Here is a 25,972-nt window from a genome sequence, read left to right as displayed (position 1 = left end):
TTTATCTTTCCATGGATTTTAAATACATATCTGAAAAGCCAAAATATGTGAAAAGATTGATTTAAAAAATAGTTGACCAAATTTCAGTGAGCCTGAAAGCTTTTACACTGCTTCTCTTCTCTTTATTGCAAGCTATTAATTGAATTAGCTCTACCCAACTCCCTCTTTTTTTACAGTTTTTTCCTGCCCTCTGACTTTCAAACCTCAACTTTTTTTTTTTTCTTTGAAGATTTTATTCTTCATAATCAAGTTTTACATAAAGCCAATCCCAATACCAACTTAGGGTGATAATATAGGACAGTAACAGCAGCTGAATTTCATGTTTTAAAGCAAACCTGCATTTTGATTTTTTTTCCGATTATTTCATTCTTTTTTTTTCTTTTTTATTATACTTTAAGTTCTAGGGTACACGTGCACAACATGCAGGTTTGTTACATATGTATACATGTGCCATGTTGGTGTGCTGCACCCATTAACTCATCATTTACATTAGGTATATCTCCTAATGCTATCCCTCCCCCCTCTCCCCTCCCCACAATAGGACCCGGTGTGTAATGTTCCCCTTCCTGTATCCAAGTGTTCTCATTGTTCAATTCCCACCTAAGAGTGAGAACATGCGGTGTTTGGTTTTCTGTTCTTGCGATAGTTTGCTGAGAATGATAGTCAAACCTCAACTTTCTTAAAAAATTAAAACTGCTTTCTTGAGGTCCTCCAGTTACTTCCTTCTATTAAAGATGCTTTCCCTTAGTTCTCAACCTCATAGGCACCTACCATTAGACCTGTTCACCACTCCCTCTTTCCTGAGACATTCCCTTCCTTAACACTTTCCTCCACTGTCCTCTCTTCGTTCACCTCAATCTTTGCTGTCCTCTGCTCCTTCTTAATTTCTTTCCCTCCCACTCTCTAACAAACTGAGTTTCCACCCCATACCTCACATTCAGCAAGTTCCCTCACTGTTTAACAAGCCCCACTTCTCTCCTAACTTACAGTCAAATATCCTTCCAGCTGATATTCCTAAGTCTACAGCTCCTACCACACCCAACTTCTGTTCCATATTAACCTGGCCATTTCCATTTGGGGATTTGGCCTATTTTATATGGAGGACAAATAAAATCCCTTTTCACTTTGTGACTCCCCAGCCCCTGAGAGCCAATTACCTCATGTTTAAACTCTTCTTTTAAATAGTATGGTGTCACCTACCCAAGCCATAATTCCTCATGATACTCTCTCACCTCCCTTAGCCTGTAGTCTAAGGTCCGACTACAGGCTTTTGCTCCTGCCTCTCCTTGCTAACACTGGTGGTACAAATAAACAAACAAACCAGGAATCATTTCCCATTCCCTCTGGCAAAACTTCCTCAAACATTTTCACGTACTTTGAGGTCTCCTTTCCCTAGCTTTACAGCCCACATCACAAAATTAGAATTTTGCAGCACCTTTTCATTCTTAACTATTGTTAGTTTCATTCTAGTGTGCTGGGCTTCTCTTCCTGAGTAGATTATATTTGCTCCTTGAAAGTAGAAAGCAGAATTTGTACCCCCTTTCTTTTTTTTCTTTTTTTTTTTTTTTTTTTTTTTTTTTTACGGAGTCTCGCTCTGTCGCCAGAGTGCAATGGCACAATCTCCGCTCACTGCAAGTTCTGCCTCCCGGGTTCACACCATTCTCCTGCCTCAGCCTCCTGAGCAGCTGGAACCACAGGCGCCCGCCACCACGCCCAGCTAATTTTTTGTATTTTTAGTAGAGATGGGGTTTCACCGTGCTAGCCAGGATGGTCTCAATCTCCTGACCTCATGATCCGCCAGCCTCAGCCTCCCATAGTGCTGGGATTACAGGCGTGAGTCACCATACCCGGCCTGTACCCCCTTTCTTAATAGCTCCAGTAGCACTCAACACACTGCTAGTCTAAGCAGGCAGGTCCTGTAGCATGCACTTTGGGGCCCACCTAAACATACTCTGCCTACACTAGCTTCTTCATGTATTGTTATCCCTTTGAACTTTATATGCTTTTTGCAAGTTGCCTCAAACATTCTTTGGAAAATAAATGAGGAAAAGGCAACAAACATACATGTTGTTAGGTATAGAGCAGGTATGTTGTGAATATTAAATTTTGAAAATTATTTTTATTTCTATTAAATAAAAGGGGACAATGAATGGTCTATGCACCCCACACACAGGAACAGGAAATTTTCCTGTTAAGCCAGTCTTTTCTCAGAGAAACACAGATACATTATTATGACATGGGCCTTAAGAGGCCCAGTGACCATCTCGGCTCACACACTGAGAATGATGGTGAACCATGTTTTTCTACTCTGCTCTCAACCACTTAGATTCTGAGTTAAGAGGAGAGAGAAGTTTGCTGACTGTGGAAACGTACAAAGTCCTGTATAAATGGGTGGGAGGGAAATACAAGGAGTTCATGCTGCAGGGAGCCTTAGTGGAATGATTGTGGCACTGGCTGCTGGGAGTCGGAGGCACTCAACCATATGGCAGCACTGAACGAACACTTTGGAAAATCCAAATGGGCATTGTTTTACCAACCACAAAACATCATGAGAGCAGCAATAGATTTCATCCAATAACTAGGATATCAACAAGGCGTTTTCAGATTCTAGGAATAAATTATAGCATTAGAATCATAATTTTTAGGTGGGACTCTTTCTTTCTAAGCATGTAAAACTACTGGTTAAATCTTCATCAATTTACATAAGCCTATGCACTTCCTAAACGGGATCAATAATTCCACTCAGGAAAAAAATCCTTTAAAAACTGCCCATCTACCTTTGTGCATTAAATATATTCAGATAAAATTTATTAAGTGTTTTGGCTTTACTGAAGTTTCTGAGTTTGAGGCAGGATAAGTTCCTCATCACTCAAATGAGTTCATCTCCCTTCTCAAATTCTGTTAAAGTTCAACAGAATTGAATGGGGATAGATCATGCCTGGGCCTATGTGACAGAGAGTGAGAGAACAAGAATCAATGGGAACCAGTGCTTTCCATCATTTTTTTTGAACTTTCAAACAAAATCAGAAAATAGCTATAATTAAGCTAACACTTTTTCTGACATCTTTTAACATTAATACATTTTAATACAACTTCAACTGTTTTCATCACTTCTACCATTCACTCTGAAATCCTTTTAACAGGAGTGAGTCTGACTGTTTGACTCACAATTTTTCTTTTAACCATTATTAACATTAACATATTTTAATAGAGCTGTTTTCTACTTCTATTATTCATTCCTTTTATTAACCAAGAAAACATTGAACTCCCTTCTAATGAGAATTATAATTCTAGCACTTGGCTCACTCTCCCTCTTCAATCCCATTTTGTCTTACACATTTTGGCAGTCTAAATCCCTCTTGTAATTTGATGTTTTTACCTTCCAGTTCTCACAATACCACGTCTAATTTACACATTAATTTGACTTAGAATCATTAACCTTACCTTTTATGTCCTAAACCTTTTATTTCTCAAAAGTGCTTTTGATCATTTTTAAGCCTGTGCTATGTCCTAAAATGTGATTTGCAGCTTTAGAGTTTGTTGATAAATGAAGGTTCTCCAGGTATTGAGGTATCTTCTGCCAGCCGTCCAGGAAAAAAGTTTGGTTGGCCGGGTTTAATGTTTCTGGAAATCGCACAACTTATCAGAGCCATCTGTAAATTTTTCTCCTAAATTCTTACCTACAAGAGCCCGGAGTAATATTTAAGGTCATGCTTAGCCTCACATTGTAAAATTGTGTATCTCCTTTATCTACCTTTGTCTTTAGAATATAAGAACTTTACCAGTATTTATGTGAGGCAAGGCAAAGTAATTGGGGTTTGTTTTGTTTTGTTGTTGTTTGGTTGATTGGTTTTTTGTTTTGTTTGTATTTTGTTTGTTTTCCAAGATTGCTCAAAAGAGCCACATGATATCATGAAAAAAATATAGGTTTTAGAATCTGGCCAATCTGCATTAGAATTCCAGTTTTGCTGGAAACCATCATTCTCAGCAAACTATCACAAGGACAGAAAACCAAACACCGCATGTTCTTACTCATAGGTGGGAATTAAACAATGAGAACACTTGGACACAGAGCAGGGAACACCACACACCAGGGCCTGTCGTGGGGTGTGGGGAGCGGGGAGGGATAGCATTAGGAGATATACCTAATGTAAATGACGAGTTAATGGGTGCAGCACACCAATGTGGCACAAGTGTACATATGTAACAAACCTGCACGTTGTACACATGTACCCTAGAACTTAAAGTATAATTTTTTTTTAAATTCCAGCTTTGCTACCTTTTAGTTGCATGACTTAGACAAGTTACTAAATGGAGCCCCATCTTCATCTCAGTGGGTTTTGTGGAAGATTGAAATATGTTCAAAGTACCTGGTACACAGCTGGGTTCAAGCTGTACGAATGTGAGCTATTCTCTGTGTGACCCTGAGCAAGTCACTTAAGTGAGATCTCAATGGCTTAATGTTTTCATATATTTAAAAAATATAATTAAAAAGTAAGAAATAAGAGTACTTCAAGGACTAGTTATAAGATTAAATAAGTTTAATACAGTACAGTGCTTAGAACCATGCCTTTCATATGGTGAGCCCTACCTGTTTTAAGCTATCATTATCACTATCTTTATTAATTATTATTAACATTCTCCCTGGGATATGTCTCCAAATTCATTTCCATTTGGAGTGATATTCTTTAAAGCTGGGCAAGACTGAGCAAAAGACACCAGAACGCTGCCTTTCTTAAAAGGATATTCCATTTAGCAGTTTAAAAAAAAAAAAAAAGCTTAAAATCAGATAGGCATAGGTTCAAATCCCAGCTCTACTTAGACTAGCTCACAGGGTTGTCGTATTTTATTCTACTTTACTCCTTACAATAACTGTATTAAATAGGTGCTTTGATTATCCCCAACATACAGCAGAATAGACTGAAGCTGAGAGAGGCTCTGCAGCCCTCTGACTGCACAGCCAGTCAGCCTTTTGGGTGTTCCCAAATCAAGGCAACACCACCTAGGTGTAGTGGGGGGTCCCATGCTCCTTCTAGAAGCATGGCAGGAACTCATTCCCTCTAAGCCACAATGGAAGTCCTTTATTCTGGGATATCTGTGCCCCTCTCTGCTCTGTAGCTTTTCTTTCTCCACTTTTGCTGTCACTCTTAGTTTTGCCACTCCATAGTGGATTTTGTTTTTATCTCGGTTTTTTGGTTTTTTTGTTTTGTTTTGTTTTGTTTTGACACGGAGTCTCACTCTGTCGCCAGGCTGGAGTGCAGTGGCACAGTCTAGGCTCACTGCAACCTCCACCTTCAGGGTTCAAACAATTCTTCTGCCTCAACCTCCTGTGTAGCTGGGACTACAGGCACACACCACCACATCTGGCTAATTTTCATATTTTTAGTATAGACAGGGTTTCACCATATTGGCCAGGCTGGTCTCGAACTCCTGACCTCGTGATCCACCAGCCTCGGCCTCCCGAAGTGCTGGGATTACAGGCGTGAGTCACCGCGCCCAGCCCATCTTGGTATGTTTTAACTCAGAAATAGAGCTACCTTGTTCAATCTGCTGTGGCCACGGGGTACTCTTCCACTGCCTCATCATTATTAGGAAAACCCAACAGAAAACAGTCACAGCCACACATGCGCATGCTTTTGTTCAATATCATGAAAGCTCAAGAGAAAATCATGTCTATATCATTAGCATTTTATGACTTTTAAAAGAAAGAAAGATCTGAAGCAATGGCAAATTGTTAACATCTATTCAATATGGGTGGTAGGCAAATGGTATGTTGTTATTCCCCATGCTTCTCTGTGAGTCTGCAATATTCCATTAATTAAGCAAAAATAATTGCAAATTGAAAAGAGCATACCATTTTACAAGGCACAAACATAATAAGGCTTTCCTTATAGGGTTACGACTCACAGAAGGAAAATACTTGTTATATATTGGAAAACAAGTAAATGAAGCCAAGTACTTAAATGCATAATTATCCCAGAGCAGATTAGTTATTACTGGGTATTTTTCTCAAAGTCTTAAATATACATGTATCTAGTTCTCTCATTTGGGACTTGATGGTCAAGACTTTCAGAGGTCATTCTCTACAGTTAAAGGACTGGCTGTAGAATGGATGGAAAGGCATGGGGCCAAGTCTGGTGTTCACCAGGAGGGCTGAATGACCATATGTCAGGAGGCCATACAGAGTGACATTTGTCACCTTGGGGAATTATAGCCCCTCCCTCTCCCAAGCTAAGAAGCATGTTTATCAGCCTCCTAAGAAGGATTTCTTGTCTCAAGAGCAGACTTACTTTAACCAAGCTTACAAGATTGATGAATAAAATCAGAGTGTGTCAGTATACTGATCTACAATGAGAAATCTGTCATGAAGATGGCATATTGAATTACTACAGGGAAACCTACATTGAAAATCAAATTATAAACACAAGTTTGCATGACTAGCACAGCATGAAAAAAGAGAAATTTTAGCTACCTCTCCTAAATATTAATACATATTAATTTTAATTAATCATAATTAACATTAATATGTATTAATATTTAGGAGAGGTTAATAATTAATAATAATCAAGCTATAATAGCCCAATGCACCCATCTCCATATATGGGAAAGATCTGCCAATAGGAACAACACACAAAAAACTCCATTGACCAACATTCTCTCTCCTCTAGCTGGTGCCTAATGGACACTGCCAAAGTTTGCCCCTGGGACTCTCGTATTTCTAAGCTTTAATAGCCGTCAAACCCCTCTTTGAATTGAGACTTTCTTTCATTAAATGTGCTAGTAAACGCAATCATATAACAGGTCTTACAGGCCACATATCACCTACAGAAACAACTCTACCAGTTATCTATCTTTGAGCTTATAAAAGATTCCAGGTAGCAACTTAGATAGAGTCACAGAAGAATAAGAACTTTATGAAGGCCATGATGTAATTCATGAAGTTGTTCACCACTGTAGCCTAAGACAGTGCCAGTCACTTAGTAGACATTTAATAAATATTCCTTACATCAATGAAAAATATCCTCACTTAAAATAAACTGTTCAGTACAAGCCTAAAGCCCGCACATGTAATCATTCTGTAAATACAATCATTCAGGACCTGGGAACTTTATCTGTTTTTTTCTTTTTTCTTTTTTTTTTTGTTTTTTTTTTGAGATGGAGTCTCCCTCTGTTGCCCAGGCTGGAGTACAGTGATACAATCTTGGCTCGCTGCAACCTCCACCTCCTGGGTTCAAGTGATTCTCCAAGCTCAGCCTTCCGAGTAGCTGGGACTACAGGCGCCCACCACCATGCCAGCTAACTTTTGCATTTTTAATAGAGACAGGGTTTCACCATATTGGCCAGGCTGGTCTCGAACTCCTGACCTTGTGATCTGTCCACCTTGGCCTCGCAAAGTGTTGGGATTACAGGTGTGAGCCACCACGCCCAGTCCAGCCTCATATATATATATTTGTATATATTTTATATATATATATATGTGTGTGTGTATATATATATATTTATTTAACTTCTGGGACACGTGCAGAATGTGCAGGTTTGTTACACAGGTATACACGTGCCACAGTGGTTTGCTGCACCCATCAGCCCATTATCTACATTAGGAATTTCCCCTAATGCTATCCCTCCCCTAGCTCCCTAGCCCCCGACAGGCTCTGCTACGTGATGTTCCCCTCCCTGTGTCCCCGTGTTCTCATTGTTCACCTCCCACTTAAGAGTGAGAACATGTGGTGTTTGGTTTTCTGTTCCTGTGTTAGTTTGCTGAGAATGATGGTTTCCAGCTTCATCCATATCCCTGCAAAGGACATGAACTCATTCTTTTTTATGGCTGCATAGTATTCCATAGTGTATATGTGCCACATTTTCTTCAACCAGTCTATGCCCAAATGATGGGCATTTGGGTTGGTTCCAAGTCTTTGCTATTGTGAACAGTACTGCAATAAACATACATGTGCATGTGTCTTTAGAGTAGAATGATTTAGAATCCTTTGGGTATATACCCAGTAATGGGATTGCTGGGTCAAAGAGTATTTTGGTTCTAGATCCTTGAGGAATTGTCATACTGTCTTCCAGAATGGTGGGAGTGGAACTTTATCTTACATATATTTTTCCACATTCAGCCTGAGTTGCTTAGAGAAAATCCCTCAAATGCCATTCATCAACCACCAGCTAACGTCACTACATCCATCCCCAAGTGCTACCAAAAAGGTCCATTTTCATATTATTCCTATGTATTCTACTAACCAGATGGGTACCAAATTGAGCTAAACATCAATTCTTGAGAAAGAAGAGATTTTATCATCTTCCCATGACAATAAGCATGCCAACTACTCTTAGTGGGAAATAACTAGTTTGTAAACATTACTAAGATCTGTATTTATGGAAACATATGGCACCTTGCTGTTAAAATGGTCTAATGAATAAAGTTTTTGGTGAAGTCATACAGTTCTAGAAGACATGCATCCCACTGTCTTTAGATAAGACCTATTCCAGTATGCATGTGTTATGTGTGTTTTACTCACCGCATACTGGAACTTTTCATTATATTCACGGTCATTGGCTTTCACTATCCGTTCCATTTCTAAAGAGAGAGAAATCAGGTATGAAATTAAATTGTAGGCCCACAGAAACAAATAACTCATTAAAACAACATCACTTAGGTTGCTTTGTTGTTAAGGTTGCAAGAATTCTTTTCTTTCAAATTTGAAGGGCATTGGCTTTTTCCAGTGTACATGTTGGAACATGTGTTGGAAAGTCACAAAATGGAAAGCTACAATGTTTCTCATTGTCCTCCTGATGCCAACCATAAAGCAAAACATTATGTGTCTCCAATTTCTATGTCCCTCCAGCACCGCAAAGACCCTTTCTCTTAACTTCAAGTGGTTCCTAAGAGAAGGAGCTGACAAAGTCAAATGCATCCTGACAAGGAATGTTTTGCGAGGTTTTTTGCTACAAAGTCACAAAATATAACATAGCCAAATAAAACCATACAGAAGTGGCCAGTGAGGTCGCTGACTTTATGGTCATAGAACCAAAGGTGATATTTGTAAGCAGCCCAGGCATATTAAGAAGAATGACACATAATCAGGAAACTGAGACCTGCCCTTAGCTGGAAGTGACCAAAGAATAAAATCTCTTCTGAAAGCAAACACAAACACCAGTACAAATAACAATATAAAAAGGACAATAAATCCAAAGATTGTAACAGTGCAGAATAAAAATTTGCAGAGGGCAAGAAAAGACAGTGCCCCAGAAACACCAGCAGAACAAGTTTTGTAGTAAGGGTAGCAAATTCTTGCTCCATGTTTACTGAAGAGTTACTTCCAGAGTTGACCGAAGATTTAGGATGGAATGATGAAAGCTATGAGAAAAGAGTCAGCAAGGTAACCACCAGATGTCAATGCTGGACTCTCATGGCGAGTGACTTGACCCTCTCACCATTAAATTCCCTTAATCCCATAATTCTCCAACTGGGTAGGTGACAGGTGGTAAAAGGTGGAAGGACTGCAGTAAGAGTCTGAGTTTGGAGAAGGCACTTACAACCAGAGAGATAAAGGAGACTGCATGGTGGAAAGTAACTTGGAGACACATGTTGGGGATGGAGCAGGGAAGAGCAAAAGGAAAGTGAAAAAGAAGAGCTGGAAGCAGAAGGGAGACGAGGAAAATGAGGGAGATGAAGAGGGAGAGAAGGAAGGAAGGAATATATTTTAGCACCCACCATGAATTGTAAGAACAAATTTTTTCCAAAAGTCCAGGCGGAATCTCTCTGTAGCCCTGGTAGTTCAACTCCCAAGACTGAAGGTCACCTCTAAGGACTGCCCCTGACAAATGACACCCTGTCTTTGGTTATGACTGGGTTTCTACCATTTGTAGGGTGTTTTGTCTGTCCAGTAACCACCTGCATGGTTTCCTTCTTGCCTATCTAATAAAGCCAGTTCCCTGTGATAGTTCCTGTTTTCTAGTATGGCTCAACTAATTGCTGATAAGAGTAATATTGGGCTGACATCAATAGTTGATGATACCTGAATGGGCTTGCTCCTAACCTGTAACTTTGAAATCCAGAACCCACCAGAAAGCAACCTCTCAACCACCCACCCACCTGAAGAAAACATTTCAAACCCTGGCTAAAAAGCACCATCCTCTCTTTCTTGCTGATGTCCCAACAAAGAATTAAAACATCAAATCCCAAAGTGGTACTTTGAAGGGTGAGGGAACCTAAATGCTTAAAAAGCTAGATAATTTATTTATATAACACCGCCATAACCCAGAAGTAGTAAAATTGCTGTCACGAAAGCAAAAAATATTACTGGGATGGTAGGAGCGAGAGCTCCTTCTGCATGGCAAAAGGTTAACCTGGACCACTGGTATGCTGCATGTAATTTGTAGATTATAGCAGCAAAACAAAAATCAGATATACTAATTATATATTAATTGGACTTAGCTTAGTTCATATACATTCAGATGATGATCCTTCTAAAATTTCACATTTATATGAAGCACATCCAACAGTAGAATTCTATAGTTCTCTACCTAATTTTACCCACTCCAAACACCAGAATCTTGACTCTGTGAGCCACATAGAAATTATCCTGGGCTGGGTGTGGTAGTTCATGCCTGTAATCCTAGCACTTTGGGAGGCTGAGGCAGGTGGATCATGAGGTCAAGGGATCAAGACCACCCTGGCCAACATGGTGAAACCCCATCTCTACTAAAATACAAAAATTAGCTGGGCATGGTGGCACGTGCCTGTAGTCCCAGCTACTCGGGAGGCTGAGGCAGGAGAATCGCTTGAACCTGGGAGGCAGAGGTTGTAGTGAGCCGAGATTGCGCCACTGTACTCCAGCCTGGTGACAGAGCAAGACTCTGTCTCAAAACAAAAAAGAAAAAAAAAGAAACCATCCTGCCCAGCATCTCCATGTAACCACACTCCACAGGGATAGGGACTAGCCCATTCCCAGAGCAGCCAAGTAGTTTCTATGGTAGGTCAGTTTGGATCTTCTTTCAGGTATCCAAATTGCTCTTGTCCCACAAAACCTGATTGCAGCCAAGAAGCCCACTTTTCCTTCTAAATCCTTCTTAGTAAGTCTGAATTGTTGCCTCTGTTACTTCTATTAATTATCATCTTTCTGAACTAAGTCTTCCTGGATTAATTCTGGCAGAAAATTTAGCATCCCTTCATTAAGTTCTGCAAAATACAGGCTTTGGTTCTAAATCCCTACGGTTTTCCGTCGTTAATCTGACTATGCTACACCTGAATTATCTTTGTAGGAATTTCCTTTCTTCTCTGTGCTACCACAGTGTATGAGGGGATATAAAGACCTTTTGGCAATAAGTCACATCCTGGAAAAAGAGAAAGCTGAAAACAAATTCCCCATAACTATTCCCAGTGAGAATGGCTCAGAGGTTCAATGAACTAATGCCTGATACTTCATAGGCATCATGGGATCCTTCCATATGTAAGAGAAATGAAAGGAAACTAGTCACTAAGGGGTTGATGATCTACCAGTGTGAGCTCACACCTGCACAATTATCACTGAATGTGTCCACCTCCAAAAAGGAGTAAGGCAATATATAAGGATGTATAAAATATAGTAAACCAGCATGTTTAAAGCGGACTAAAAGAGATAAAAGGGCTTCTGGTTTAAGATGGCCAGTTGAGTTTGTCTTTTTCCTCCCTTCTTTCTCAGGTCCCACTGAAATTACAGAAAACATTTTTTTAAATTAAAAACACAACACTGCTGGAAAACAAGAGTAGTGGCTAGCAGAGGTTCATAAATTTTGAAGAAAGCCTAGAGAATAAAATAGAAAGCAGATGAGATCATTTTGAGTGGGAAAAAAAAAGACAGAAGTAACTCTAGCCAAAAGAATTAGAAGAGTAATCTTCCCAGTGAGCCCAGAGCAGCTCTAAATTCAGAGTTGGTAAATACGAAGATTGAGAGTATGTTATGGACAGGGTGACAGGCCCAGGTTATGCCTATTACCTTGTCAAAACAATTGATAGGTTCCCCTTTCATTCTCAAAAGTGTCTTCATTTGATGATAAATAATATTACCACCTCAGAGTAATTTAAAAAAATAACTGAACCAATTGAGATCTCCCACACCCTTCTTTACCCACAAAGAGAGTAGGCAACACATCGGGGGGGAAACCAAGGGTGGGTATTCAGGCTGAGAAGGAAGAGCTCTGCCACTGTACAGCAGGTATAGCCAACTTGGCCCCTAGTAAAGCTTGCCTGACTGAGGCCATTGTGGGATTTGCCAGACTGCCTGACTAACCCACAGAAAAGCCTCTGTCAGCAGGCTGCTCACTCCTGTTCAAAGGAGAGGCCTGGCAGAGAAAAAGACCCTTGCAATGGCGCTAATCTATCTAGTCCTTTATTTATAAATACAAATCAGTGGCAGCTGAGAAAAACCAAGAGCACAAAAAAGAGGGATTCGACAAGAAGAAATAATGCTGAATACAGGTAGAAAAAGGGGATTGGTTTTTCTTTTTAATTCTAATTAGTGCCTTGAATATATATACATAGATATATAGGGTTTTTTAGAGATACTTTTTTTTTTTGAGATTGTGCCACTGCATACCACTCTGTCACCCAGGCTGGTATGCAGTGGCACAACTGTAGCTCACTGCAGTCTCGAATCCCTGGGTTCAAAAAGTCCTCTCACCACAACCTCCTGAATAGCTAGGACTGCAAGCATGAGCCACCGTACCCAGCACCTCAAAGATATTTAAGAAGACATGGCATCCATGAAACAAGAACAAGCTAATACAAACAAAGAAAACAGAGAACAAGAAAAAGTCCCTAGAATTAAAAATATTTACTGGACACACTAGAGAGTAGAATGGACAAGATGGAAGATCAGATTGTATAAATCTCGCAAAATATATATCAAAATGACAAACAGAAGGAAAATGTGGGGGAAAAAAACTTAGGATAAGGGAACATAGACAATGGATAGGTGAAAACAATCAAGTAAACAGAAGAAAACTGCCCTGCTCCAGAGTAAGAAGTAACTCTTCAAAGTGAAAGGGCCATCAAGTACCAATCAGGATGAATGAAAATGAACCCACAAACCTTCATAAAATTTTGAGCTCCAAGGACAAGGAGATAATCCCAAAAGCTTCCAAAAGAAAAAAAATGGTTAGCCTGAAACACAAGAATCAGACCAATATGACATTTCTCATCAGCAATAAGGATGCTAGAAGACGTTGGAGTGATTCTTTTCAGTTTTAAAGAAAAATATTTTGAAACTTAGAATTCTATACCCAGCCAAATAATCAAGTGTGAAGGGGAAATAAAGACATCTCTGCAAAAGTGTTTACAGACAACGACCATCTGCAAAACAGCTACTCAAGAATGTACAACAGTAAGACCTACTATTTGACAGCACAACAGGGTGACTATAGTCAATAATAATTTAATCGTACACTTAAAAATGACTAAAAGTATAATTGGGTTGTTTCTAATACAAAGAAAAATGCTTGAGGGGATGGATACCCCATTTTATATGATGTGGTTATTATATACACCATGTCTGTATCAACATCTCATGTATAACCCATAAATATATATACCTACTATGTACTCACAAAAATTAAAATAAAAATTTTACAAAAAAGAATGTAGAAGAGGAAAAATACTTGTTTAAATGTTTAAAGTACAGTAGGGTGGAAGAAGATACAGAAGGAAGAATGATAACCAACCAGAGTCAAGAATGATAATAAAAATGGCTAATCCAATGACCCACACACCTGATCCAGGTGTGCCACAAATGCTACAGAATAAAGGAATGCCTGTCTATTGCCCTAGTTTACAAAGTCTGTGAGATAATAAAGTCAATTTATCAGCAAAAGTGCAATTATTAGTAGCTCTGATAGGTAATAGTAAATCAGTTTCTCAGGAAAAGTACAACTGTTAGTAATTCTTGCCTCAGGCATTAATTTACCTAAGAAATCCTCATAAGGAAGTCATTGTTTGATATAAAGAACATAAAATAAGGTTTTTGGAGCTATGTTTTGTAACATCCCTAAGGATATCACCCCAAGACACAATTGAGAGAGGCCTACAATGGGGTCTCTGTACTCATTCTCTGTCGATCTGATTAAATCCAAGAATATATTTGGGGATATTTGAAAGAATGCATAAGCTATGTGTCCACTGAGTAATCATTCTTATTTCTATCAACTTCACTGTACTAAATACTACGTGACCATGAGCTTGATATTGAACTTCCTGGAACATACCTGGAATGCTGCTACACTGTATTGCTGGCTGAGTACAAGACCCAAAAGAAGATCAAGTTGGTAATAGCATTTGCATCATTTTTTGACACCTGAGGAGCCTAACAAAAACATGTGCTTGGATAGGAAGGAAGCCATCCTTTATCATTCTAGTGATCCAAGATAACAGCCATCAGCAGAGGCAGAAATCTCTTAGACATTTGTTTTGAATCTGCTCCAGAATATAGAAAAATAGATAAGTAAGCCTTCAAACTGCTACTCCATATAGGATGAGGAAAATAACCTTAAATCCCTCAAAATCATAAAACCCAATATAATTTGATGCCTTCCTCAACCAAATAGGATAGCAATGAAGCACTCATTGGATGCTTATCTTTAAGCCATGTACTTCCAGTCATATTCTCCAAGATAATTAAATAAGGATACCTCATTTATTTTAGGAAGTAATCATTTACAAACCAGTTAAATATTAGGGAACATTTACCAAAAAGAATAACTCAGTTTCAGAATAATTAATCTATGGCTCCCTACTTCCCTGGAAAAAAAGAATTATCTCACAGGGCTGATGGTTTGTTAAAGTCACTCCCGGTTTATGACTAAAAACAAAACTATATCTACTTATGCTTGTCTTTCCATTTGGAAAGGGGAGATACAGACAGAACATCCAAAATTATAATCAGATCACTAAGAAACAAGTTTAAAAGATGAGAGGACATAATACTATCCTGCTAGAATTTTTTTTTTTAATAAGTAGAGACAGGGTCTCACTATGTTGCTCAGGCTGGTCTCGAACTCCTGGCCTCAAACACTCCTCCCACCTTGGCCTCCCAAAGTGCTGGAATTACAGGCATGAACCACCATGTCTGGCCCTCTGCTAGAAATTTTTAAGTTCAATTAAGGTGTTATTCCCCTGTTAAGAAGATTTTTAGGACCCATAAAAACGAGAGTTTGATGAAAGAGTCCTCATAGGCCAGGCAGGGTGGCTCACACCTGTAATCCCAGCACTTTGGGAGGCCGAGGTGGGCAGATCACGAGATGAAGAGATTGAGACCATCCTGGCTAACATGGTGAAACCCTGTCTCTACGAAAAATACAAAAAATTAGCCGGGCCTGGTGGCGGGCGCCTGTAGTCAGCTACTCAGGAGGCTGAGGCAGGAGAATGGCATGAACCCGGGAGACGGAGCTTGCAGTGAGGGAGATGGCGCCACTGCTCTTCAGCGTGGGCGACAGAGGGAGACTCCGTCTCCAGAAAAAAAAAGAAAGAAAGAAAGAAAGAGAGTCCTCATGAAATAAAAAGACGCTTGGACCTTGAGGCAACAAGAGCCAATGATCCTTCTGCAACTACCTATACAAGCACGTTTTAACTCATACCTCTTCTTACTTACGGTTCCTCAGTAAAATAATGCCTCTGTGTGTTATAATCATTCAATGAGGAAATATATGGAAAATACATTGTAAACAGAAAAATACCAGAAAAATCCTTTTTTAAAAAAACTGAAAACTAGTAAATGGGCAAAAAAGGAAATCACTCAAGCTTGAATAGTCAGTCTTAAAGTTGCTAATATGATTATTTCCCAAGAAGATCTTGAAGGAACGTTTCAAATATTTTCAATGGAAATTGGCAAATACTCGTTGATTCTACTCCAGGTCCTCAAAGGCAACACCCAACTCCTAATCTGAGCACTTCTCCATCATAATATAATAAATTATACGTTATCCAACTTCCACTTCCAGTAGACAAAAGAAAACAAGCCATTTACAACCTTTTCCTAAAAATCAGTTTGTGAACAATTTGTAACACCTTAGTATTTAAGATTAGGTAGTGAACGCATGAGCTCTGCTAATAAAAGCAAGAGTAAAGGGAAGAGTTAGCAAGTTTCCACTAGATCCATGAGCGACCATAGCAAGTATGTATCCCTAATTAACAAATACAACAGTCTTTCGTTAATTAACTCCAGAGCATTTTGTCCTTCACCAAATGTGGTTTAGAAAACAGCCTCAGGCACTTGGCTGTAGACCCTCAAAATCATGAAATGATGAAGCACCACAGAGCATTCAGGGTCCCTATATAAAACTTGGTGATATAGACTGGTATTTCCTGAGCAAGATTGGTACCGATCCAAAAGCTGAAGAATGTCTCCAAACATGAAGTGTCATTTGGGGTTTAGGGTGATTGTGGGTTTTTTGGGGTTGGGTCAGAAATCTCTGAAAAATTTCCTCAAGCTAAATCAATAACTTAAGCTTCTTCCTTTCTTAATTTTCTTTCATTCTTCATAATCTGGTCCATGTAGTTGGAAGCCAAAGCAATTCATTAAAGACATGAGGAAAGAACAATGAGTGGGGAGAACTTTAAAGAAAAGAGTCCCTCAGCCTCCAAGATTTCCTGAGTTGACTCCAAGAACACATTCTGATACAATTGAAAAATATGTGTCCCGAGTTGGGGTTTCCTATTGAAACCCAGTGGTGACCTGCAGCTTCTGGGACATATTGACATTTAAGCAGAAAACCAAAGAGAATAGAAGGAAAAAAAAACTCTTCCCATAATTTTTTTATGCTTGTCTTCACAAGAGAGCTTGGAAACAAAGTTAGGGGATTCAAACAAATACTAAAGGGCTTTGGGTTTGTTTTTCTCTTGGCTAAGCCAATTTGCTCATCAAGTCCAGATAGCTGGAAAATTTGATTTAAGAGCTTTATTCCTCCCAGGGCTCACTATAGCTTCACAAAGAAATGTAAAATTTTTAACAATTCATTATTCATTCCTCTTCTAGGATACATAAGCTGGATTATACAACTTACACATAAAATTAATACAATCTCCATATAAACCCTCAGCATGTAGCTTTCTATAAGTACAGATTCACGACTAGAGATTTAAAACTTACTATAATGATAATAGTAATATCTAACATTAATTGAGCACCTATTACAAGCTAGATACTACATGAAGTGTTTCACACACATTAGTTTGTTAATCCTCAGAACAATCCCATTAGGTACATGCTGTTACCAGCCCTCCTTTACAGGGGAAGAAACAGAGTTCTTGCAAGATTATGCAGTAGAGTCAGAATGCAAACACAGAACTGTATCCCTTATAAAAGAAGCTCGGAAGAGATTCTGGATATAAGGAGATGGTGGTGGTACTGTGCACAGATGACTGGGAAACTGCAATTTGGTTTGTGCCTTGGTCCAAAGGTCAAAGATAGGGGTAAGAGCCTCTCTCATCAAATGCAATACTCCAGATGTACATCAAATCATATACCCCATCCCAAACAACCTCATGGCCCAGACACTTCCTACACTTCATCATGTCCAGGGTTGGTCTCTGCTGCACCGGGAAGGCCTTCCTGTAGGGCGTGTTTCCTCTCTCCTTGAAGACTTTGGGCACTTTGCTGAGAATACTCCTGTTGAAAACTGACTGCTTTCTTTGAAACTTTTTTTATATGTGCCTGTTCTAATCTGTTATTCTCTATCTATATTCTTTTACAATTTGACTATCTATAGCAAAAAAAATGCATTTTCATGGACTGGACCAATAACAGAATGCTTTCTCTAAAGATGGGAAATAGTCATTTCCTTCTTTCTGTATCATCTCTACTCAAAGAGAAAAAAAAAAAAAAATCAGCATCTGTCCCAAAGATTGTAAGAGCCTAGAAGCTAGAAGGCTCTGTGAAACACAGGCTGTTTTCCTTTGTGAAACACAGGCTGGCCACCTAAGGGTTGGCCAAGAAAGCCTCCTGTCATAAAATGAGAGGAAATAACTCCAGGCATAAAAGAAAGACAGGCAAGAAGGAGCTCTGAAGAGAACACGTCTCTGCTCGATACCTAAGGGGTCGCACAGGAAGCTTTCAATTCGTGTTTGTCATTTTAAGATGCATGAGGCTATAAACCGAGTTTCTTTAATACATATTGGTTTCTGTATCTCAGCTCCCTGAATCCATATGGCAAATAAAATTTACTAGAGCCAAGGGAAAGTGAGTTATCCCGAAAATATTTATTGAGCTCCTTTGAGCAAGGCTAATAGAGCTGCTCATCTAGCTAGAATAGCTAGTCAGCAAAGACAAAACAAAGACAAACAAGACAGTGATTGCCTTCAAAGTGTTTTCATGCCCACAGATATGTGCACAGCAAGGATGTAGAAGAGAGGCCAGAGAGCCACAGCAACTGGAGAAAAGGAACGTCATATCCAGACGGGTGGCCAAAAAGCATCCCTGCCTGTCCCAGGCAGCTCTGAAAGGAGCTTACGTAGCCATAGACAAACCATGCGGTGTGCAGGGTTATTTTGCCAGGCACCTGATCCAAACTGCACCACAGTGATGTAATGAAAAGCAGTTTGGTGGAGGCGGTCTGCCACCTGAGAGGGCGTAAAAAATATGGACACTAAAAGAGGACATCACCACAGTCTCATCTCAGCTGTTCCTTCTAATATCACTCCAAGTGTGAAAAGACCAACAAAAAAATAGGAGCCTCACTTTATTTATCTATTCATGACACATTCAGGTAATAAGGCTTTAAAAAGAGATACAAGGGGGCCAGGATTTGAGGCAGAAAAGAAAGGTGGTAAATGCTCAGAATCGGCCATTTCTCAGGCTTCCTCTGCACACACCCTGGTCCAAGCCACCATCCCCTCTGCCCAGGATACTGCAACAGCCTCCCCTCTGGTCTTCTGCCCCTTCCCCCTACCATCTATTCTCAATGAGCAGCCAGAATGCACCTGTCAGAATTTTACCAGTTTTCCATTGCTGCTCTAACAAATTACCATGAATTTAGTGGTATCAGACAATATAAACATTATCTTACAGTTCTGAAAGTCAGCAGTCTGAAAAAGGTCTTACAGGGCTAAAATTAAGGTGTCAGCAGGGCTGAGTTTCTTCTAGAGGCCCTAGGGAAGAATCTGTTTCTTGACTTTCCAGCTTCTAAAAGCTGCCCACATCCCTTGGCTCATGGCCCACAGCAGTCCGACCTCTGCTTTCATTGTCACATCTCCTTCTCTGACCTTGACCCTCCTGCCTCCCTCTGATAAGGACCCCTGCAGTTACACTGCACCTATCTCCATTATTCAGGATATTCTTACCACCCTCAAGATCCCTTCACTTAAGCACATCCACAAAGTTCCTTTTGCCATATATGGTAAAGTATTCACAGGTTCTGGGACACCACTGGAGCAAGGGGTATTATTTTGCCTACCGCAAGTCTTATCTCTCTCTCCTACTCAAGGCCATCCACTAGCTCTTCATCTAAAGACACAGAAGCCAGTTGTGACCAAGGCCTTCATGGTCCTGCCTAATCTTTACACATCCACCCCACTACCTCCCTGGCCTCACATCACCACCAGAGGGTGACTTACCATGAAGCTAAACAAGCCTCAGCCCACCTCACTTGCACATTTCATCCCGAGGAGTAGCACTAGAAATGTGTTTGCATACTCCTTTTTTCTCAGTTTACAAAAGTCAAATATTTTAGCCACAGGGGGCTAAGACCAACATCTCCTCCACTTTAACATTCCTTCCATCACACTTTGCCTCATATCAGATGGCGCTGCTGGGATCCAGATAAGGGGCAATCAGGTTGCAACTACATGAGTTTGTGTTTCCTGGAGTCTATCTATCACAGTTACTTCTACATAGAGTTAAGTTATTGGTGGTCAGGAATGCAGATCCACGCAGTGCCATAACATAAGAATGCAGGGCCCGAGGTCACATGGCAACATGATCACATCCTACAGCAACTGGCACTAGAAGTGTGTAAACTGTGGAAGAGACTGCAGGTTTGAAATACAGAGCTAGAAGTTAGCCTGTGCAGAATTCTCCCAATCATCAGATGTGTAAAATTGTATGTGTAAGATTTAATATTCATCAACTCCTAGTTAAAACAGAATTTACCTCCTATCAGGAATATGAGGAGTATCAAGTATATGGAAATGGATATGTATGTATCTATATGTAAAACATTATTATTACATATTTCATTTATATATTATATATAATGTATGTATTACATATTAAATATGTAGTATTTAATATATTAATATAATTAAATATAAAATGTATATATTATATATTATATATATACTCCTCATATTCTTGAGAGGTGATAAATTCTATTTTGACTAGGAGTTGATGAATACTTAATATGTGACATGATATGCTTATTATACTTAGTAAGTATAATAAACATATTTTTCTTTTTTCATGTGGATTTCACAGAATAAAATGCATTAGAATTCCAGTGCTTATACAGCATAAACTTACTTATAGCAGCACTACTTATGGCAAGTATATCTGTAACAGTTCATATGTGAAAGAAACTTGGTGGAAGTTTTTCCAAGGTTGACCATTCTAAATGTTTATGTGACACTGTGAAGTCACAAAGCTGAAAATTTTTTCTAAGCTATCATAATTCTTAAATTAATGTTAATTAACTATACCAAAGGGAAAATTGGATTATCTAAGTCTCTCTTTAGAAAATTTTGTAACAAAATAATTGTTATATGAGAGGCAATCAAAAATAAGAGGCCAAAAATAAAGAAAATGTATTATAAAGGCACATTCAGTAAAATGAAGCTATTGTGTTATTTTTCTGAATTTTGGGATGTTTGGGGTATTTTTCATATTTTCAAAATTATAACTTATAGAGATTTTCTCACTCTAAATAAATATTTTTTATTATACCTGATTTTGTATTTTGTATTAGCTTACGGCTTCAAAAAACCTAGATCCAGGCTGGGTGCGGTGGCTCACACCTATAATCCCAGCACTTTAGGAGGCCGAGGCAGGTGGATCACCTGAGATCAGAAGTTTGAGACCACGCTGACCAACATGGTGAAACCCCATCTCTACTAAAAACACAGTTTGCTAGGCGTGGTGGTGGGCATCTGTAGTCCCAGCTACTCGGGAGGCTGAGACAGAAGAATTGCTTGAACCCAGGAGGCAGAAGTTGCAATCAGCCGAGATTGCATCCTTACACTCCAGCCTGGGTGACAGAGTGAGACTCCATCTTAAAAAAAAAAAAAAAAAAACCTGGATCCAGCCCTGACAACCACTGTCCGCCATCTTCATTCAACTCCAGTCTCAGTGGTCTCCTGTTCCCTGACCACACCAGGTCCATTCTCATCTCAGGGCCTTTGCACTTGCTGTTCCCTCTGCCTGGCATGCTTATCTCTCAAATATCTACATGGCTGCCACATCACTTCTTTCAAATCTGCTATCAAATATGTCTTCTCAATTCAGCCTTCCATGCTTATTCTTTTTGAAACTGCAGCACACTCCCACCCAATGTAGAAGATTATTTATTCATTTATTTTGTTGATTGTCTTTCTGCCCTGCGCCACTCCCCACCCCCACCCCCGCCCCCAGAATGTGAACTCCATGCAGGTTGAGGGCTTTTTATTTCTTTAAATTCATATCAGATAAATTAAACTTTAATACAACAAGCACTGCTAGAGATAGAGTCCTCCCATAGTAACAAAAGATTGATCTTCCAGGACTATACAACAACTCTAAATTTGTATGCATCCAATAACATAGCTTCAAAATATATAAAGAAAAACCTGACAAACCAAAAGGAGAAATACACAAATTCAAAAACATCTTGATAAACTAAAGTATGTCTGTGAGGGTGAATTTTGTGTGTCAACTTGACTTGGCCACAGGGTGCTCAGATATTAAGTCAAGCATAGTTCTGGTGTGTCTGTGAGGGTCTTTCTGGATGAGATCAACATTTTAATCAGTAGGCAGCAAAAAGCAGATCACCATCCCTAATGTGTGTGGGATTCATCCAATCAGCTCAAGGGCTGATTAGAACAAAAAGCTGAGTAGAAGGAACTCCTCTTGCCTTTGAGCTGGGACATCAGTTTTTTCTTGCCTTCAGACTCAAACTACAACATTGGCTCTTCCTGGGTCTCAAGCCTACTGGTATTTGGACTGAAATCATGCCACTGGCTCTCCTGGGTCTCCAGTTTGCCAACTGCAAATCAGGACTTTTCAGCATCAATAATCATATGAGGCAAATCCATACAGTATTTATATATACAATATATATGAATATATATAAATACATACATATATCCATATATGTATATATTTGGACACATACATAGACTTATATATACACATATATTTGTCTATATTTGTGTATGTGTATATATATATACACACACATACATACACACACACACATTCTGTTTTACTAGAGAATCCTGACTAATTCAGTGACGCTACATCAACTTAATAAATACAGAAACATAACACCTGACTCAAGACCCTTTCATGGTTTTTCTACCTTCACTGAGAGCTCAGTGAGCCATAAGTACAAATTCCCAAAACCTATTAATACAATCTTAGCAGAAACTAAATTCCGGATCAGCAGAATCTTGTACCACTCCATTCCAAGTTAAGTCAGACTGCATCTTGAGAACTGGGTTCAATCGAACCCAGTTGTAGGCAGTGCAGAAGCCACTGGAGAAGCCAAGAGCATCAAAAAGTTTTGTGACCATGATGTGTTCATTCAAACATCTACTCAATAGATGTCCAGGTTCTAGAACAAAGTGACACACACCATACTACATGTTGTAGGGTCAAAAATGAGAAAGACAGCAGCCCTTCCCTGGTGAAGTTCATATTATAGGTAAGATACTGAGAGTCTAAAAACTATGAACCATATCATCATATATTAGAGAAAACTTGCAGGTGTCTACCCAAAAAATCAGAGACTGAAAGAGAGAAAGAATATTAGCAAAAGAAAGAGAGCATGTGGAAAAATGAGATCTTCAAATATTCGATTATTTTTAAGGTAGATGGAAGAACAAATACTCTGTGTTATTCCAAAATTCAGAACAGAAAGTAAACTTTACAAGGATCTGAAATTCTGTTAACATATGGTTGAATTTACTGTCAAAACAGAGAATGAGGTTGAGCACAGTAGCTCACGCCTGTAATCCTAACACTTTAGGAGACCCAGGCTGAAAGATTACTTAAGGCCAGGCTTTCAAGACAAACCTGAATAACATAGTGAGACCCTGTCTTTACCAAAAAATTAAAAAACTAGCCAAGCGTGGTGGCACACTTGTAGACCTAGCTACTTGGGAGGCTGAAGTGGGAGGATCATTTGAGCCCAGGAGTTTGAGGCTGTAGTGAGCTATGATCACCACTTCACTCCAGCCTGGGTGACAGAGTGAGACCCTATTTCTGAAAAAAAAAAAGAAAAAGAAAGAGAATTAGACAGCTCCCAAATTAGATGTCTGAGCTACTTGGCAGAGCAATATTCATGGAAAATACTCATCAGCACTCTAGAAACAGATTATCAAAGTAGAAATAAAGCTGGATAAACTGACTTTGAAGATTCTTCTAATTTCCAGGTTTTCTCATTCTATGCAATCTAAAGCTATATTGATAAAACTATTAAATCAAAATCAGCAACAGTTGGAATTAACATATAATGTTTAGGAAAGATTTCACAATAAATACCATAGTTTTAAGAGTTATCTCCATAGAGATGAACAGAAGCCAAGATAGAGGAGGAGTTCTCTGAGGAACAAAATGAACAGAGAGAAAAATACAGAAGACTGAACCAGGAGAAATTCCACCACGAGGGTGCAATGAAGGAGACAGAGGCAGAGCAGCCTGAGAAGCAAGAAGAATCTGCATGAAGGTCTTGAAACCCAAGAAAAAAAGATTTTTTGTGGAGAGAATAGCCACTCTCCCCCAGTTCCACAGAGAGGTGAGGGAAAGGTGGTGGGGAGGAACAGTCCCTGGGGCTTCTCTTTAGGAAGTCCTCTGTGACAGGGGTGGTTTGTTACAGCATCCTAACCTAGCCCATATCCTGAGTAATAAAACAGACTGTTCTATGTGAATAAAGTTAGAGCAGTACACAAACTTGGGAAGTGTTTGAAAGGCAGAAGACATCTCTTATCTGTACTTCTATTTATATCTCTGCACTATAACTATGGGGCAAGATTTAAAAATATATAGTGTATCCTGTCTGAGAAAAAAAACTTCTATTCCAAAGTGACTTAAATACAGGATAAATTCTAGACCATACCTAGGACTAAGGACTGCAATACTACCTCCCATCGCTCCCAATTGTAAAAGCTAAGGAACCTACAAATGGAAGGCTTATGCCCTGCAATATTTATAACAACCAGCAAGAATTCAGTCTCTACAACAATTTCAATCATGTTTTTGCACAGAATTTTTGTATACTGAAATGGAAGAGATTAGGTGTTTCTCTCTCATCTCTAGTGGAACCAAAGATAATTTCCCATGCCCTTTCTCTCTGGACACCAAAAAGTTATTAAAACATAGAAGAGAACTTATTAGGAAATAGAACCCCAAAGTTATGAGAGGGCTTTTGTGAAGCCGGCACTGTCTTATGTATGTCACTCGCTGACCAGCACCATGTGGTACTTCATTTCAACAGCCTCATTCAATCAAACTAAGAAAACAGATGACTTTTAAAAACATGATGCAATTCAAAATAAATTATTATGGTAGAGGAAATGCAAGTTCAAACAAAAACTAATTCCTTCACAAATGTAACTGAAAATCTACTTGAGAAAACAACTTTTGGATTTATTGTTCCATAAGAGATAAACCCAATGAGAAATAACACTCTTTAAACATATAAATTAATACAAATAAAAATACTTTTATATGCATTGACAAGGTACCTATAAGGGTAGGTTCCATGTCTTATTCATCTTTTTTATCACCCTCTGTCAAAGGAAAAGTACATTACCTGATAAATAATATATGCTCAAAGCAATGTTAATGGTATTATGTAATCTAAGTATACAAAAAAAAAATACACACTTTATTCCCCAACTGCAGACCAAAAATAATACATTCCAAAATGCTGTTAGCAATGAACCTTCATGACCCCTAGGTCCTATTACAGCCTGTTGGTTTGTTAAACAGACGTGATAATGCAACATTTATTGTAAGAGAAGTCGTTGTAAATGCCTGAGAAGCGGGTATATAAACTTCAACCAAAGCAATTGACCACTGTCATTTGCACCACACTGGCAGGCCTCTAGAGAGTCACCGTAAGTAAACAACCCTTTTGAAAGAGTCCCAGAGGGTACAGAAGAGGCTTCCAGGGTGTCCTCTTGGAAATCAGAGTCCCATACAAGTGACCTCAGTAAATAGGAAACCCACCTGTATATATAATGCTCATGTCAGCCATAAAACTGGACAAAACCGTTTTAGTAAAACTTAGAAATTAGGAGTCTTCAGGAGAAAAACATGGAAATCAATGAACTGTATCATATATCTATGAATTCAGTACTGTCTAACATTTACATAGTGCTTTTATAATTTATGAGTTACTTCACATATAATCTTTCATTTTATGTTCACATTCACAGTAACCTTCAGAGGTAAACATTAGTCCCAATTTTACAAATGTGAAAATTGAGGCTCAGAGGATTGGAATACCAATGCCTGGTAAGTAGAACCAGGTTCACTCCCATCACTTCTGACTCATGTTGTTTCTGTCATGCAACAACTGTGTTCACAAAGGACAATTACAGAAAATTAACAGAGTCTTGTAAACCCATAATACCCACTCTGGCCAAACCCAGTAAATTCTTATGCTATTGATCTGTTATGTCACAGTCACCTAAACTCAAATAGTATGTACAAGTTGGCAAGAAAAAATTTAAGATTTTGGTTGTGTCATGAAAATATGTGAGTACCATACAGTTCTGTATTGTCAGGTGTTTTTTTTTTTTTTTTTTTTT

General features: G+C 39.0%; 1 protein-coding gene across 1 annotated transcript in view; it reads right to left on the bottom strand.

The window, feature by feature from the left end:
- ATP8B4 (ATPase, class I, type 8B, member 4) overlaps positions 1 to 25,972 on the bottom strand; it is a 267,168-nt gene that overhangs the window by 214,946 nt on the left and 26,250 nt on the right. The window contains exon 3 of the mRNA XM_011995769.1: positions 8,520 to 8,578. Within this exon, the coding sequence (XP_011851159.1) occupies positions 8,520 to 8,576 (57 nt within the window). The 5' untranslated portion in view covers positions 8,577 to 8,578. The remainder of the gene's footprint in view (positions 1 to 8,519; positions 8,579 to 25,972) is intronic.

Source organism: Mandrillus leucophaeus, unplaced genomic scaffold, assembly GCF_000951045.1.
Source record: "Mandrillus leucophaeus isolate KB7577 unplaced genomic scaffold, Mleu.le_1.0 Scaffold497, whole genome shotgun sequence".
NCBI lineage: Eukaryota > Metazoa > Chordata > Mammalia > Primates > Cercopithecidae > Mandrillus > Mandrillus leucophaeus.
This window is presented reverse-complemented; position numbering and strand designations above follow the sequence as displayed.